A 16,220-nucleotide genomic window follows, 5' to 3' on the forward strand; every position below is an offset into this window, starting at 1 on the left:
AAATACAACATGTCTGATACTACTTTGCTCCTGACATCTGCCAGTAAGCAAAGCCTCTAAATACGAAACTGCTATCTCAGTAGAATCACCAGATATTAGAGTTTATTTTGGCAGATTTTATGGCATATGATACTTCAGAACACTTTACAATCTGGTACTCCATCTACTACAGTAATCCAGCATTAGTATGATTTTTATTTATTTTTTTTTTTTTTTCTCCTTTAGACCATTCCGTAAGGTTACAAATCGAGGTGTTTTACTGTGGGATAAAATTAACCAACTAGAAAAAGGCAAAATTTACAAGCAGGTTTGTTTGGAATCTCTCTTTGAATTAAACACACACACACACACACACACACACACACACGTTTGTGTGTGTTTTTTGGCTTTGCTTTATGTATTTTTATATTCCCCCCCCCCCCCCCCTTTTTTTCCCTCTATTTTCTAGGGCAATCTGTTTGAATTTTTGAAGCTGACTGGCTGGCGAGGATCGAAAGTGTTATACTTTGGTGATCATATATACAGTGATCTAGCAGTAAGTACTGTCTGTTTACCAGTCACTGAGATGCTATAACTTGTTTCCCTTAGTCCTATGGGTTTGTCCTACAGTAGCTGTATAAACGTCTCAGTTTTACTTTTTCCCATCAAGGAAAACTTTCTTGAATATTCCTTTCCCAGAATACACGGTGAATGCACAACAAACACCAACTTGTGACATGTATACACTGAATGCAGCATTTGCCAGGACCAGGTGAATGCTTGGAGGAGTCTAGAAGACAGATTACAGGAACGTAGTCTGACCGTGCTCAAAGCTTATAAATCAAATTTTAACTTTTATTTATCTTAAAAACCCACAGTCTCTAATGCCGTAGGCTGCGTGTATGGTTTATGTATAATCGGGTTTTATAACATAAGAACAGAACACAAATAATGAGGGTATTGAAAAGGGCACACAAACCCGAAGTAGCATGAGGGGGCGAAGGGGATGCCCTCGACCAATATCGTATGACACAATAGATACATTGCCAAGGCAGATAAAATAAGGCAAAAGAGGGCCAAAACGGGCCCATCAGAGCAAAAGGCAATAATAATAAAACAAGAACAAAAAAGGGAAGGGGGAGACAACAACCAGATAAAGCCACTAATGACAGACAAGATAACAAGACCAGGACACAAACGAACGGGGAAGACCAAATAGAGAGAAGAGAAAAGGAGAGTGTGTGTATATGTTTTAAGATGGACCAATAAAACAGTCTTATCAGACTTGAACAGTGCTGAACTGTATTCCTGCCTATAAATGAAAAGGAATACTATTAAAAATAATTTTACATAGAGGTTGTGGAACATCCCCGCTGTGTTTAGTTTTTTAACAAACAAACAAAAAAACTGCAAAATAGAGGCCTGTGAATGATCCCGAGGCATGGTCAACCCAGCTAGATGTTATAACCTACACTGGCTGTTATGCTAGTATGATAATAATGTCCCAGTGAAATATTCTAAACGTGTGGGGAATAATTTACCACTCTCATCTTTAAGCCCTTTTTGGCAACCGCAAAAGCTTGCTGCCTGATCTAAATGAACGTGATCTCCTTTCATATTGACATAGCTTTCAGTAGACCATGTTACATTGCAGGACAGACACTTTCCTTTTGTAAACCTTATTACTTTTACATTTTAAAGAATTAGAAATTTGAGATTCTACAATATGCAGCTGTAAATATTGCCTTAAAGGGGTATTCCCATGAACATGACTAACTTTTCATTGTCTATGAATTTATATATAAACATTTTTGCACATATAAATTAAACATTTTACAGAGCTTTAACAATTTTCTCTAATAATTTAAGTGTAGACATTCTGTTGTCTTGCTGGATTGCCAATGGACATGATCATGAATGCAGGGACTTTCTGATGTCTGCTGCGTGCCAGTAACCTAGCCAAGATTTCCTTATTATCACTACATGCACAAGAAGATATTTCAGCTGTAATATGGAAATCGTGGCTGGATTTTAGATCATAGAAAGTCCCTGCATTCATGGTCACTTCTATTGGCAACCGACAACACAACAGACTGTCACCACTAACATGGTTAGAGAAAACCTTAGAAAAACTCAAACCTTTTTGCTAATTAAAAATGTTAAACTTTTTATGATCTTCAAATTTAAATCTGGTTATTATTGTGGGAATCCCCCTTTAACATACTGCAATCTTCCCGTTAACTAGGACCTAACATTAAAGCATGGCTGGAGGACTGGCGCCATTATTCCTGAGCTGAAATCAGAACTTACCATCATGAACACATCCCAGTATATTCAGACAATGGCCTGGCTTCAGGGATTAACTGGTTTACTTGAACGAATGCAGGTACGTAGAAGATAAAACTGGTTATATTTAATGGTGTTTTATTTGAAAAAATTACTACATGCTATCACTGCAGTGGTAATATAAACCGAGTTTTCCAAACATTTGCATTAGACTGTATAATATCATTCAATGCAGGATAGTGTGGAATGAGACGTAAATTACTGTGTCCCTTTACTTCCTTCCTGCTAAGAGATAAAGCTGTACTGTAGATGAAGTAACTGCACCTGTCAGGGCTGACTCCATATGATGGTGGGAGAGAAGCGGAGTTCTTTGATATATAGGTTCATGTAATTTGAAACGTCTAATTTTTTTTTTTTTTGTTTTTGAATCCTGAAAGAATTCTTAGAGACTTGGAGAGTCTCTATTTTTCTGCCCACATAGGCAGACTTTCTTCTGTAAGTGTACATTGCAGGCTGTCAATCACTGTCACACATTGTTCTCAGATTTGGGAGCACAAGTTACCTGAGAGGTTAGATTTAAGCATGGGGGAGTCGCTGTGCCGTACTTTTGGGTTTGTGTAGCAGCCAGCAGCATTGCAAATGTTGTGTTGGAAGAAGAAAGAATGGAGATATATACACTATGTGATCAAACGTATCCGGACACCTGGCTGAAAATGACGTACAAGTTCGTGGCGCCCTTCATCGGTAATGCTGGAATTCAATATGGTGTTGGCCCACCCTTAGCCTTGATGACAGCTTCCACTCTCGCAGGCATACGTTCAATCAGGTGCTGGAAGGTTTCTTGGGGAATGGCAGCCCATTCTTCACGGAGTGCTGCACTGAGGAGAGGTATTGATGTAGGTCGGTGAGGCCTGGCACGAAGTCGGCGTTCCAAAACATCCCAAAGGTGTTCTATAGGATTCAAGTCAGGACTCTGTGCAGGCCAGTCCATTACAGAGATGTTATTGTTGTGGAACCACTCCGCCACAGGCTGCACAGTATGAACAGGTGCTCGATTGTGTTGAAAGATGCAATCGCCATCCCCGAATTGCTCTTCAACAGTGGGAATCAAGAGGGTGTTTAAAACTTCAATGTAGGCGTGTACTGTGATAGTGCCACGCAAAACAACAAGGGGTGCAAGCCCCCTCCATGAAAAAAACGACCACACCATAACACCACCACTGTACTGTTGGCACTACACACACTGGCAGATAACATTCACCAGGCATTCGCCATACCATCGGATCGCCACATTGTATACCATGATTCGTCACTCCACACAACGTTTTTCCACTGTTCAATCGTCCAATGTTTACGCTCCTTACACCAAGCGAGGCGTCGTTTGGCATTGATCTGCGTAATGTGTGGCACCCAATCACCTGACCACGTTCGAAGTCCGTGAGTCCCGCGGAGCGTCCCATTCTGTTCTCTCACGATGTCTAATGTCTACTGAGGTCGCTGATATGGAGTACCTGGCAGTAGGTGGCAGCACAATGCACCCAATATGATAAACGTATGTTTTGGTGGTGTCTGGATACTTTTGATCACATAGTGTGTGTATGTGTATATAATATATATATTTTTTTTATTCCTTATTTTTGAGCTTTAATAATCGCATAGATACAAAACAATATATCTCCTGTTGTATTGATTTGATCAGCAGCAGAAGGAGGCAATACATCTGTCCACAGGCCAGACCACTAAAAAGTGGTTACCCACAGACAACCAAAGGACACCATTGTAGTCCATGGAGTCCACAGGTATCAGCCATTTTTATACTGAAGTCGGTAAAGAGAAGTTCTCCAGTGGTTTCTGCAGCGTAGAACAATCACCCACAATTTTCTTCAAGTAATAATTTCTGGATGAAAACCTTTTTAGACTCCCATGTATGCCACTATATATCCATGCAGGGATTGTACCACACTCAGATAAGTGGTGAGGTTTTTTTTTTCTGTAACTGAGAGTTTATTATTTCAGTTCCTTATTGCAGTTTAGATCCTGCTTGCTATTGTCACAAGTCAGTCCTGCAGATGATTTAATGGGCGTCTTGCACAAGGGCCATGCTTTTGGCCAATTTGATGGACTGCACAGGAAGAAGTTAAATCGAGCCAAACAGTGAAGCACAGTAGTTATATTGGTTTTTATATTTACTGGTACCTCTTTGTCCTACTTAACAAAGAAGTAACATTCATTTGTATCCTAGGTTTACAGAGATGCTGAGTCGCAAATAGTCTTAAACGACTGGATAAAAGAGAGGCAAGAGATGAGGTAAATTATTATTCTATATTATATTTTATTTTTTGTGTGTGTGACCTGGTGATCAGGTTCAGTCTCTTCATCCAGTCCACTATGGTAACTGAAGTCTTTAAACTGGTTACTTAGGCTGGGTTTACACTGAATCTTTTATCTGAAGATCTGCTTACAACTGCAGTAATATCTAGCACAGGTCTTGCATGTCAACGGTATGGAAGTGGTAATTAAATTGGAAACCTGTGGTGTATGGGCCATGATATATGGGTGAAATACACCGTAACATGTGCTGCTCATTACTGCAATTAAAAACTGCATGCAATTCTTCAGCAAAAAAGCACTATGTAAGCTGTGCCTTAAAACTGCAAGTTATTAACTAATTGTTCTTTTAGGAATGTTTTATATGGTTAGAGCATTACTTAAAGGTACTCCTACATCTTTCAGTAGCTGTTGACTGAATATTTATACACTGACAGCTATTCATACCAGCGTCCTAGTACATATGCACACTCAGCTTGGCCAAGTGTCTTATGTATTTTCAGTGGAGACAAGACTGGGCTGCTGCCAGGAATCTCTGCTGGTAGTTTTTCTCCAGAGGGCACGAAGGATTAAGGCATGGTAAAATTTGTATGGATAGTGGCAGACACACTACTCATTGACTGCTTTTCCACTTGGCGATCTACGCTTGTGAGTTGAGTTTGGACAAGCCACTATTGGTCTTGTTAATGATGATTTGAGTTCAGCTATGGTCAGCTGCGTGTGGTTGGTACTGGAATGAGGCTGTCATTACCCAAGCTGTGGTCGGTGTGGGGAAACTCAGTCAATACCCACAGCAGGTTTCCCAGCCTGAGCACTGTCTTGTGGGTACCCTCGGACTACTCGCTCACATTTTAGATCATGTATAGAACTTCAGAATAATAGAAAATCTCATTGACTCAAATGCTACTCTTAGATTGCGATTGCCAGAAACTGACATAGGGGGCAGATTTTTAAAATCTACAGCATGCCAATCCTTTGAGATGGATCAACTCTGCCATGAAAATACATACAAATTGGAAACCCCATCCAAGCAAAAATGCACATGTAAGTTTATCACCGATTTTGGTGCAGAAAATCTGCAGCAAACACTTTTAGGCGAAGGCCCCATGTAGTGAGCCACAGCAAAAAAAAACAAAAAAAAAAACCAATGTGGACCTTCTGCACCTATTATACCTATAAGGAAAACGTCAACATTTTTGTAGGTATAATTGAAAACCAAGTATTTTTGAAAACACAGATTCTTTTTTTTTTTTTTTTTTTTCCTTGTCCCGTCACAAGGATCCTATCTATAATGCTTATTAATGTGAATGTAAGACTTTTCCTAAATACATTGCTTCAGCATATTTTTTTTGTGGCCACAGCCCTGACCTAGCTGCTCCTGAGTCAAGTGATGTGTCTGCTGCTCTGAGGGGGAGGGAGGAGGGGCTAAGTGCACGGGAGCGAGCCTGGGGGGCAGTTTACCCTTTGGGGGAAGGGGCCGCCAATACAGGGTTAGACGCCGGCACAGGTGAAGCCAGCAACATCTCTATGCTTTCTGCCCTGTATAAGCCAGCAGCGGCAGAAGCGATGCTGTTATTCCGGGGCGGGGGGCGGAATAACAGCATCGCTTCTGCCACTGCTGGCTTCATACAGGGCAGAAAGCATAGCGATGTTGCTGGCTTCACCTGTGCCGGTGTCACTCCCCAGCATCCGCTGTAATAGGCGGATGCTGGGGACTGTTAGACGCCGGCACAGGCACATCGCTATGCTTCTGCCCTGCATGAAGACAGCAGCAGCAGAAGCGATGCTGTTCCGCTCCAGGGTCACATTTGCAAAGCCAAGCGGCGAGATGCCGCCGGCCCTGCGTGCGCGCTCATACACCAGTCTAACCTTCACAATGCGACCAGCAGACCCGCAGGGTGTCGGGTCTGTATTTGCATTGTGAAGGGTAGACTGGTGTATGAGCGCGCACGCAGGGCCGGCGGCATCTCGCCGCTTGGCTTTGCAAATGTGACCCCGCCCACCAATGACGAAACAAAGCCGGAAGACAGAAGATTTTAGAGGAACGAAGACGGGTGAATATGCGACGTGGGAGTACCCCTTTAACGTAAAACGATGTGGTTGCCACAGTAAGGCCAAGGCCCCATGTTGTGAATATAGTCTAGGGCTTCTTTCCAGTACTAAAGCTCATCTTAGGGTTCTGTATTGTATTTAGTTCCCAGGGCTCTCCCTTAGAGGAGAGCAGTCATGACAACTCCTGGGTTCACAATAGCAGTTGAGGAAATTAGGTGCTGCTGCTCCTCCAAACTATCTTGTATTACTTCAATATGTAGGCTCACTGGTTTGGTAATAATGTTCATTCCCATTTATCACCATCTTCTCATTCTACGTACAGATATTGGTTAAAGTAATCCTACTTGTTCTCTCCACATCAGGGACATGGCACGGAGAATCTTTAACCCTCGTTTTGGCAGCATTTTCCGGACTGATCATAATCCAACCTACTTCTTGAGGCGCCTCTCTCGTTTTGCTGATATCTACATGGAATCCTTAAGCTGCTTACTGAACTATGACCTGCATCACACTTTTTATCCGAAGAGAACGCCACTCCAGCACGAAGTTCCAGTGTGGTCAGACCAGCAGTACCCCGGTACTTTTGGTATCCCATTTTTACAGCAAATTGCTCAGCTGAAGTGATTTCCATGTGTTTAACCTCCAGTTGTGCACCATTTTGGCTTGGATGGTGGACTGAATGTAGAGTCATTTTATGTGGCTAACTGTTTGTAACACCCGATTTTACCAGCTTTTTTGGCGTGCATAGTGCCACGTATATTTTAGAACTGAACCTGAATGCTGACTGGTACGAAGCAGCATTATTTTTATGTTGTGTTTTGGGGTTTTTTTAGCCGTTACTGGTACATCTGAGAATGGGTTTTGTTTTATGGTTCTCTTCAATGACGCAGCTATTTTTACAACTATAAACTAAGTTGAAAAAAAATTTGGAAATGTATTTTTATTAAGGTTTATTTTAGGATTGCTGTATTTGTATTAGAAGACTATGTTCTTCTAAAACCTACTTAGTTACTATTAAGTAAAACATGTAGTATCCGCCACAGTTGTAAAGACCCATACCTGATGAAGTCCAAGGGGGCTTGTTTTATGTATCTGCAATCTGAAATGATCAGTCGGCAGTGACCAAGTAAATCTGTAATCCTAATCTGGTCTGAATGGACCTTGTCCTGTCCGGTATTCTTATTCCCACCGTCTGCATCCTTCACTCCTAGCACTCCGCACGGTTTCATACTTTGCTGATCGGGTACGAGAAGGTTGTAACTACAAGGACTATGTGCTGTTTACACACTACTATGATGTGCTGCTTTGCTTTGTAAAATATAGAATATTTTGTTTGCTGTGCTAGTGTGTACTTGCCTCAGAACAAATATATAAGTTGACCTGACAAATATTCAATGTGAGAAATAATTGGTTAAATTGAACCAGCATAACGGACATGTCAATATCATGTAATAGTAGGAATATTATTATTGACAATGTTGTAGATGAATTTTGTAGTGGAGCAATGCAAAGAACTGACCTGACTGGTAATGTCATAATGTGACCACTATCACGGTTTGTATAGGCCAAGTTTATCTGCCTATATAACAAATTAAAGTTTTCATTTTAGCTTTGTCTATATCCAATGTTTCCCCTAAGCCTTTGTAGTTAGTGGGCAGGGAAGTTAAGGAATCCTAAACTTTGTGATCCAAAATAGCAAGTAAATGTTTCTGTAGCCCATAATAAACTAGGGTGGTCAGTAAGTTTATGGTAACATCCCTGCGGTCCAGGGCAGAGAAGAGGTTCATGTCTGCATCCCTGGCAGTCCAGGGTAGTGGAGAGACTGATGGCCCAGGACAAAAAGAAGGTTAACATTGCATACATGGGATCCTGAGGGTTACTTACCCTTTTTGGCTCCAGCGATATCCCCATAGTAGCAGAGACTTGAGTGTAAGAAATTGTTCCTCTGTACTTTGCTTTGTATAGAAATGACCAGACTCCCTACATGATGCCCCAGTAGATAAGGCAGAAGTGGATGTGAGAGCTAAGGATATGCCATGGTGAATGTATGGAACAGAAGGTAAAATACACTATACGTGATCCATCATATATTACATTGAGACTTCTAATGTTCTGGTTGTTATATGGGTTTTTGTGTGAGTCCCCTACTGTTATGCAATGTCTTTTCAGAACAAAGTGGAAGATAAACTATAGGTGACTTTTGGTAGCAAACTGACCCCTTTCTGAATGGTCACACCAGGAGTGTGGACTATCTTGTGATAACTTGTGTATTGTGAAAATATTGCTTTCTAGTTTGAGACTAGTTCTGTGTTCCTATCACAACTAAAAAAAAAAAATACATATATTTTTAAAGAATTGGGAATGGGGGGGGTTTCATGAACTGTAACTAACACAATAAGAAAAACTGATGTTGCTTGTACATCAATCCAACAGGAAAGCCAGAAATGTCTGATGGAGCCCTCCCTTTATCATAGCTTATAGTATTGATTCTTTTAGATATTAGCACATTCTGATGACTGAATTTACATGGCACTTTTTGCTGAAGAATTGTATGCAGATGTTAGTTGCATTAATGCCTAGTATGTTACTATATGCCGACAGCTATTACACTAAAACCTATGGTTGTCCGGTAAAAAAATTTTTTAATTTTTAAATAGGGCGGGGGGAGAAAAAAAAATCCTACTCTCCTGTCCCTGGTGTTCCGGTGTCCTCCCAGCATGGTCCGGTCCTGCTGCTGCGGGGTCTACTAAAAGTGAAACTCCTTGCCGGCTGTGACCTCCTGGATCCCTTCTGCTGATTGGCCTCAGTGGTCACGTGCGATGGGGACCTCTGCCAGAAGTCAATAATGGACCGGCAGGGCAGGACCGCATTGGGAGGGACCCGAGCACCAGGGAAAAGTAAGTATATTTTTGTTTATCAAATTTTTGAGCGAACAACCCTGTTCATTAAAAAGTAGAGTGTGAGCCCACCCTAATGCTGCCGAAGTATCTGTTTCCACAAGCGAGTCTTTGCCTGATGGATTATCGTTTCATTTCCTACTAGCTGATTCTTTGATCCTATTCTAAGACGCTGTAAGTAATTGTACATTTCTTGTGTGGCCATAGACTGTGAAATATGTTTACACTGCAGATGTTAAACTTATGATATTGTATATTTGCAGCTTGTGCACTCTATATTCATCTAGAGCAGTGCAGCCACTACCGTAAGATTGTACTGTAAGTACATTATGTTGCCTTATTGCACATTTTCTATTAAGTAGTAGATGCAGCTTTCTAGTATTTATAAATGGCAGCGGCTGATCTCCACATTGTACTTCAGTATGATCCTGTGCAATGTTTTTATTTATGACAGGTGAAATGAATAAACTATGTATTACTTATTGTGTTGTATATTTATGTAGAAATTCATTTTTCTGTTTTAATAAAAGTGATTTTAGTAGAATAACGGTAAATTTGTGTGTACATAGTTTTATTTATTAGATTTAGGGTCCAGTGGCTTAATGGGTATATTGATGTATCCCATCTACTCACTTTAGTAACCCAAGCACAGTGAATAGATAACACGATCTGAAATGAACAAGTCTGGTCATACAGATTTATCAGAATATACAGATTTAAAGGGGCTCTATCAGCAAAATCCTGCCAAGGACAACATCTACAAGGAGATGTATGTATGTTCTTCCCGTGTTTGTGTGGGTTTCCTCCAGGTACTCTGGTTTCCTCCCACACACCAAAGACATACCAATAAGGAATATAGATTGTGAGCCATATATGGGACATTGACTGTCAATGTCTGTAAAGCGCTGTGGAATATGATGGCGCTATATAAATTAAGCATAATAGCCTTATGCAGAAAATTTCTGACTGGTCATGCGACTTCCCCGAGGTTGTTCACATAATACAGTATAGAATGTTTAGTTCCAGGTGTCACATGTTTGCCTACTAAAGAACAAGTATGTGAAGGAGCTATGTGTCCTGAGTAGATCATCGGTGTACAGGCTGCAAAACCCTGGGCAATTGACCAGAAAGATAAGAGACATGATGGATCCTACTATAAATGCAAGCTTTATAGATAATCTAGCTTCTTCCTCTGTCACATTGTGTTATGCAGAGAGGGGGTCTTTGTAAAATGACTGCACTTTAATATATTAATTTAAGGGGGTTCCAGGAAATCCTTTTTTTTTTTTTTTTTTCCAGCTGGAATTATTTTTTTTCTGCAGGATGTGAGCAATACTGCAATAATATGAATTCTTCAGAGGATGACTTAAAGGCATTGGCTATGAAAGTGAGTACTCATGCCTGCAACAGGTAGTTTTATTTGACTATTGCTAACGAACAAAAAAAAAATGAAGTTTTATGGGGAAACCAATTGATGTAAGCCATTAATAATCGTTGTGTTAGGTGCCATGTATAAAGTGATTCAGTAAATGCTTCTCATACTCCTAAAACATTCCTGACCTTTAAGGTGACTTTTCAGGACAAGCTGTTGTGTGTACATGAGAACTATCTTCTGACGTCTCTAATGGTCCATTTTCCCTGACACACACATATCTATATATAATATACACACACACCAGCCTGAAGTGACAACAAGTTACATGCTGCATGTTTGGAACATGAAGTATACCATTCTGGAGTGGATGATGGCGAATAGGAAGAAAGCAAGAAATTGGTGAAGGAGCCTGACTGGTCTTGTGTTCTATTATCCTTGTGCGACATACAGTATGTCACACACACCTTCAGTGCATTTCCCAAGCAAGTCTTGCAGGTGACCCCAAATGTTAGAACACAAATGGATGGGATGTCAGTACTGAATTAAAGTTTTTATTTACAGGTTCACAGTAAAAGAGCCAAATAAAATGTGGAACTGCCCCAAAGCTAGGCTCCATTATCTCTGCAGGCAGAAAAACTGTACATTTCATAGAACAATAGCTGGATGTCAGCCTTCTTCTGAGGGGATGGCCTCAGACATGGTTAAAGCAGCTGTAAGTGTCTGTTCCATCTCAAGCAGATGACTAGTGTTATAGCCACAGTCTGTGGCAGATGCCACCTAACTGTCCTATGTGCTATCACTTGTTTCGGCCACCGAAGCTCACTAGCTGTTGATCGTCTGAGTCCTGAAAAAAACAAAAGGAAAACTTTAACACTTGCATTTCTAAGACTGTAGAAGCAAATGTAATAATGTGCAGTTATTTATTACCGTATGGTCAACATTTAGTTTGCAGCTGAAATCCACCAAATAGTAATATCCATATAATGTCCATATCACTATTTTCTACTTGGCTTAGCAGTACAATTGTGTTAAGGAGTCTGCAGTGAGTGTAAGCCGTGTGGACTGACTGCTGACAAAGTGTGATCTCTGCCCCAATGCAGGCACAATGATGTAAGTCATTGGCACTTGTAGTAGGAAGAAGGATGCTACTTACCTGCTCTTCGTGGGACTGCAGCTAAGTATCTTATAATATTTTGTGTGGGGCCCCTGTTGAACATATAATACTGTATAGGGGGGCCTACTGTGGAGCGTATAAGACTGTGGGGGGGGGGGGGGGCAAAGTGATGCATATAATACTGTGTGTGGGAGGGGGGAACCACTGTGGAGCATATAATGCTGTGTGGGGGTCATTGTGGAGCGTATTATGTGGGGCCCACTGTTGAGCATATACTGAGTGGGGGCCACTGTGGGGCAGACTGTACTGTCTGGGGGCCCTTCACTATTTATATCACACAGTATCTGTTTTATAGCAGACATGATATTGGTACAGGCTGTAATAATATTGTACGGTCACTATAAAACAGATCCTGTGCCATGTAAATAGTGAACGTTAATTGTTCAAAAGTAATAAATGTAGAGACTATTACCTTTCACTACAAAGTTGTTTATCATTGAAAGCTTGGTAAAGCCCCATTCACATGACTATTTTGCAGATCTGTAAATACACGCAATTGTGGAACTGCACAGTATTAAGGTTTAGTGAGTTTTGGGCACTCTGTCTCTAAAAGCTTTGCCATCACTGTACCATGCTGTATAATATAATGCTATATATTCTGGAAATCCAATAATTTTCAATGACTCCTGAGTGAAATAAACTGTTTATGTAAGTAATCCTGCCAACAGCAATAAAATATTATGACATTTCCAGATACGATGCTGCATCCTTTTTACAGGGTGCACAGGAAGGAACATTGTGTCTAACTGGCAAGAGCTCAGTTTGTACAGGGCATTGTGGGTGGGTATTCAGTAATTTAATAGGGTGCACTTTAAATAGAAACTTGTTCTTTCGCCATCAATGCCGACATTGACTTATAAGTTCTGCATACATGACTGTGGGCCAAGAGCAAACATTTTACTCCTGCTTTTCCATTCAGCCGGCACTCAAGCTTTATGTGGTAGTAATAACACGGTTACATTAATGGTCTATTTTCTGGTAAAGTTATCTTCTAAGAAATAACTCTAGCTGACATTGAGAATCTCCCTGATGCCATGTTTTACCCTGGGCTAACTGTGGCCATATAAATATAATTTTAATATGGGCTTTGTTGGCATGTAGCCCTACTCTTTCACATTATAAACAGAATGTAACATAACTATGCAATATACTAATATATATTTCTATAGTGTATATATAATAAGTATATTTGTCTATTCACCTGCAAAACAGAGAGATTTCCAGGAAATTATGGAAACTTTGGCACGTCTTATAAAGTTAGTTTAGCCAATGTAGGTAGTCAATGACCTGTGACCAGACTGAACCTTTATTGGGAGCAAGTAGTAAGTCAGCAGCTACTCGTTGGCCTCTCACACATTACTCTACCCATGCCAGGAAGTTAAGAGGTGTGGGGATTATGATCATTACATTTACTGGTGAGGGTCATGTGTATGGGGCGAGTGCTGGCTGTGAATGCTTTTTGGCTTGAGTACAGTTAGTCAGCACTTTGGCACATAAATGTTCAGTCTCAATCATTACTCAGCGTAAACCCATTCAGTGACAAAATGATCCAATGATGTTGACTGATTTTATATGGACATAAAAATTGGTTGTCACCAGCACAGTAACGGAGGCTTAGCTGAAGGTCCTTCTACTGTGGGCTGTTAGGTAGGCATGGTCAGGATTTGGGGACAGAGTTTGTGGACCAATCAATCATTAAATTCCCTGAAAACTTCACAAAATATTTAGCATCATAGTAACATAACCTATTATCTATTGTAGTAAAAGCTTAAAACTTACAGAGAATGGATGAAACGTTTGTTCTGTTGATGGTTCAGGAGGGGGGTTGTCATTTTCAACGCTGTCATACATGGGATTTGCAATGTTAGCAGATGGAGCGATGTTAAAATCGGACACCACTTCCTTTTCATCATACTGTAGAACATAAGAAACTTCATATGTCAGATGGATTCATTCCAGTGTATTATTCACATATTCTCATTGCATTGTACATGACACTTTTGTGAACAGAATGGACTGAATCATTTTATTTTAATTGATAGACCGGAACAGTAAACTGAGGTCCTATAGCCATGTTCTATAAATATTTTCATAGTTATGTTTTCCCACTTTGGTGTTGGAGTAAATACTATATTTTTGATTTTTATTACAAAAAATACTATATAAACCTTGATTTAATATAAAATCTCTTTCTGCTTTGTAGCAATATATAGTGATGAAGGTCATTCACTTGGTGAGGAGTCTCTGAGCTCACATGGGCATGTGTGTACATAGATAGACTGGTCCGCTCATGTAAGTAAATAAAGAACTCTGCTTTACAGCTCTTTGCAGTAAGGATCCGCTTGGTATTTTAGGTACTTACCTCATGAAACTGCTGAAACTGAAAGTCTTTTTTGCTGAACTTCTTGTATGCAAAAACTGCAAGTGCCACTAATCCAATGACAAAGACTATGGCAAAGAATATTCCTGCTCCATGCCCAGCATGTAGCACCTAATACAGAAGATAAGGAGTCAGTGATAAGATAGCGAAGTATGACCTGTACCCCAGTGTCGAGGCCTACAGGTAGAGAGTTGTGGAGGACTCATACACACAGGAAAACTGCATGAAAAGAACATGGCAACCAGTATTATCTTTAAGGTACATAGTGTATATGGTTGTACAATAGGAACCATAATGTTATCAAAATATCATTTTTTTTTGTACACAAAATTAAAATAATTCATACCTATACATGTACAGTTGGATATAATGTCATACTTACTAATGGCTCAGGAGGAGCTTTCAGGGGTTCAGATATCATATGTATCACTCCATTTGAAGCAATGTAGTCCACCTGTACTATACGTTTTCCATCAACATATCTGATTTGATTCTAGAAAAGAATAAGCAAAGATTAAATTATTCTTGTCGAATACAGAATATTTTCAGAAAATATTGCCAAAAATACTGCCATATGCAGCCCAAGTAATAGTACCATATAGTGCTGTAATATCTACAGTATGAAATCATTCCCTAATCCTCTGTACAACCACACTATATGTTATACATTGTTTCTCAAAGCTAAGAAATGCAACCTACCTCCTAATACATAGATGATATCAGAGATTGTATAATGTAGAAGATATAGATTGTAAGCTCTTGTGAGCAGGGTTTACCTTCTTGTTTTGTTAATAAATTTGTCTGTCCATGTAGTTTAGTTTATAAATCAAAGTGTTCATAAACAGACAATATTAGTAAAGTGCTACATAACAATTATTCTTCATTATCCTTCTCCTGATTCTCTCACCTTGTTTGCTGTGTCCGAGAAGGTCTCTTCAAAAGTAATAAGCAGCTTGCTGCCTATCCTGGTCTGCAGTAACGTTCCATTGGTGAAGTCACTAGAGAATACTGTGCTGACATTGGCAATGTGATATTCAATGTCACGGCCAGAGAGAGTCTTTGAAAATAAAAAGAACAGTGAATGTTACAATAATTCTGACCTAACTTTTATAGTCATTCTAATCAACTTCCAATAAGAGAATACACTGTATACAGAGCTTTAACAGGATTTTCTGCCAAACCATGCAACACGCCATATATTAGTAAATGAGAAGTCTGATTTGGCTTCACAGCCACTGATGGCTAATTCAGATACACATGAGAATACCCAAACTGCAGCAAGACAAAGGTAGCAGCTCATCTGACTGGATATCCAATTGATAAAAATATCTTTCTATCATAATTTCTAATAGTGAAACAATTTACTACCATTTAAAAAAATAAATAAATATATTACATTTTGGGCATAAACCATTTTTAGGCTAAGGCCCCACGTAGCTTCCCACAAGCAAAAAAAAAAAAAGTGCAGGAAAAACTGGCGGCAATGCAAGTTCTTCCTGCAGCACTTTTGCACAGAGAGTTCGAAGAGGTTTCCTCTGTGGACTTTCAGCTTCAGTTATACCTATAGGGAAACTACCAGCAATTCCGTAGGTGTAATTGACATGCTGCGATTTCCAAAACCACAACACAACCACATCACCAGATGAGGCAGCAGTAGTGACTGACCAAGTAGTAACTATGACCTAGAACCTGCAAAGGAGCCACCCAGCCTAGCAACAGATTCCTTTGGTAGCAGGATAGATGGAGGAA

At 40.1% G+C, this 16,220-nt stretch overlaps 2 protein-coding genes across 2 annotated transcripts in view; one reads left to right on the forward strand and one right to left on the reverse strand.

Moving 5' to 3' along the window:
- Positions 1-10,097, forward strand: part of NT5DC3 (5'-nucleotidase domain containing 3) — a 47,449-nt gene extending 37,352 nt beyond the window's left edge. The window contains exons 10-14 of the mRNA XM_075274559.1: positions 226-307; positions 449-535; positions 2,225-2,365; positions 4,508-4,572; positions 7,008-10,097. Coding sequence (XP_075130660.1) covers positions 226-307; positions 449-535; positions 2,225-2,365; positions 4,508-4,572; positions 7,008-7,269 — 637 coding nt within the window. The 3' untranslated portion in view covers positions 7,270-10,097. The remainder of the gene's footprint in view (positions 1-225; positions 308-448; positions 536-2,224; positions 2,366-4,507; positions 4,573-7,007) is intronic.
- Positions 10,098-11,454: 1,357 nt separating this feature from the next.
- The window catches only part of STAB2 (stabilin 2), a 98,919-nt gene continuing 94,153 nt past the window's right edge, over positions 11,455-16,220 (reverse strand). Inside the window, exons 65-69 of the mRNA XM_075274557.1 lie at positions 15,379-15,528; positions 14,854-14,964; positions 14,454-14,582; positions 13,871-14,005; positions 11,455-11,761 (exon numbers count right to left, since the gene is read on the reverse strand). Of these exons, the coding sequence (XP_075130658.1) occupies positions 11,714-11,761; positions 13,871-14,005; positions 14,454-14,582; positions 14,854-14,964; positions 15,379-15,528 (573 nt within the window). The 3' untranslated portion in view covers positions 11,455-11,713. The remainder of the gene's footprint in view (positions 11,762-13,870; positions 14,006-14,453; positions 14,583-14,853; positions 14,965-15,378; positions 15,529-16,220) is intronic.

This window comes from Leptodactylus fuscus, chromosome 5, assembly GCF_031893055.1.
Source record: "Leptodactylus fuscus isolate aLepFus1 chromosome 5, aLepFus1.hap2, whole genome shotgun sequence".
Lineage (NCBI taxonomy): Eukaryota > Metazoa > Chordata > Amphibia > Anura > Leptodactylidae > Leptodactylus > Leptodactylus fuscus.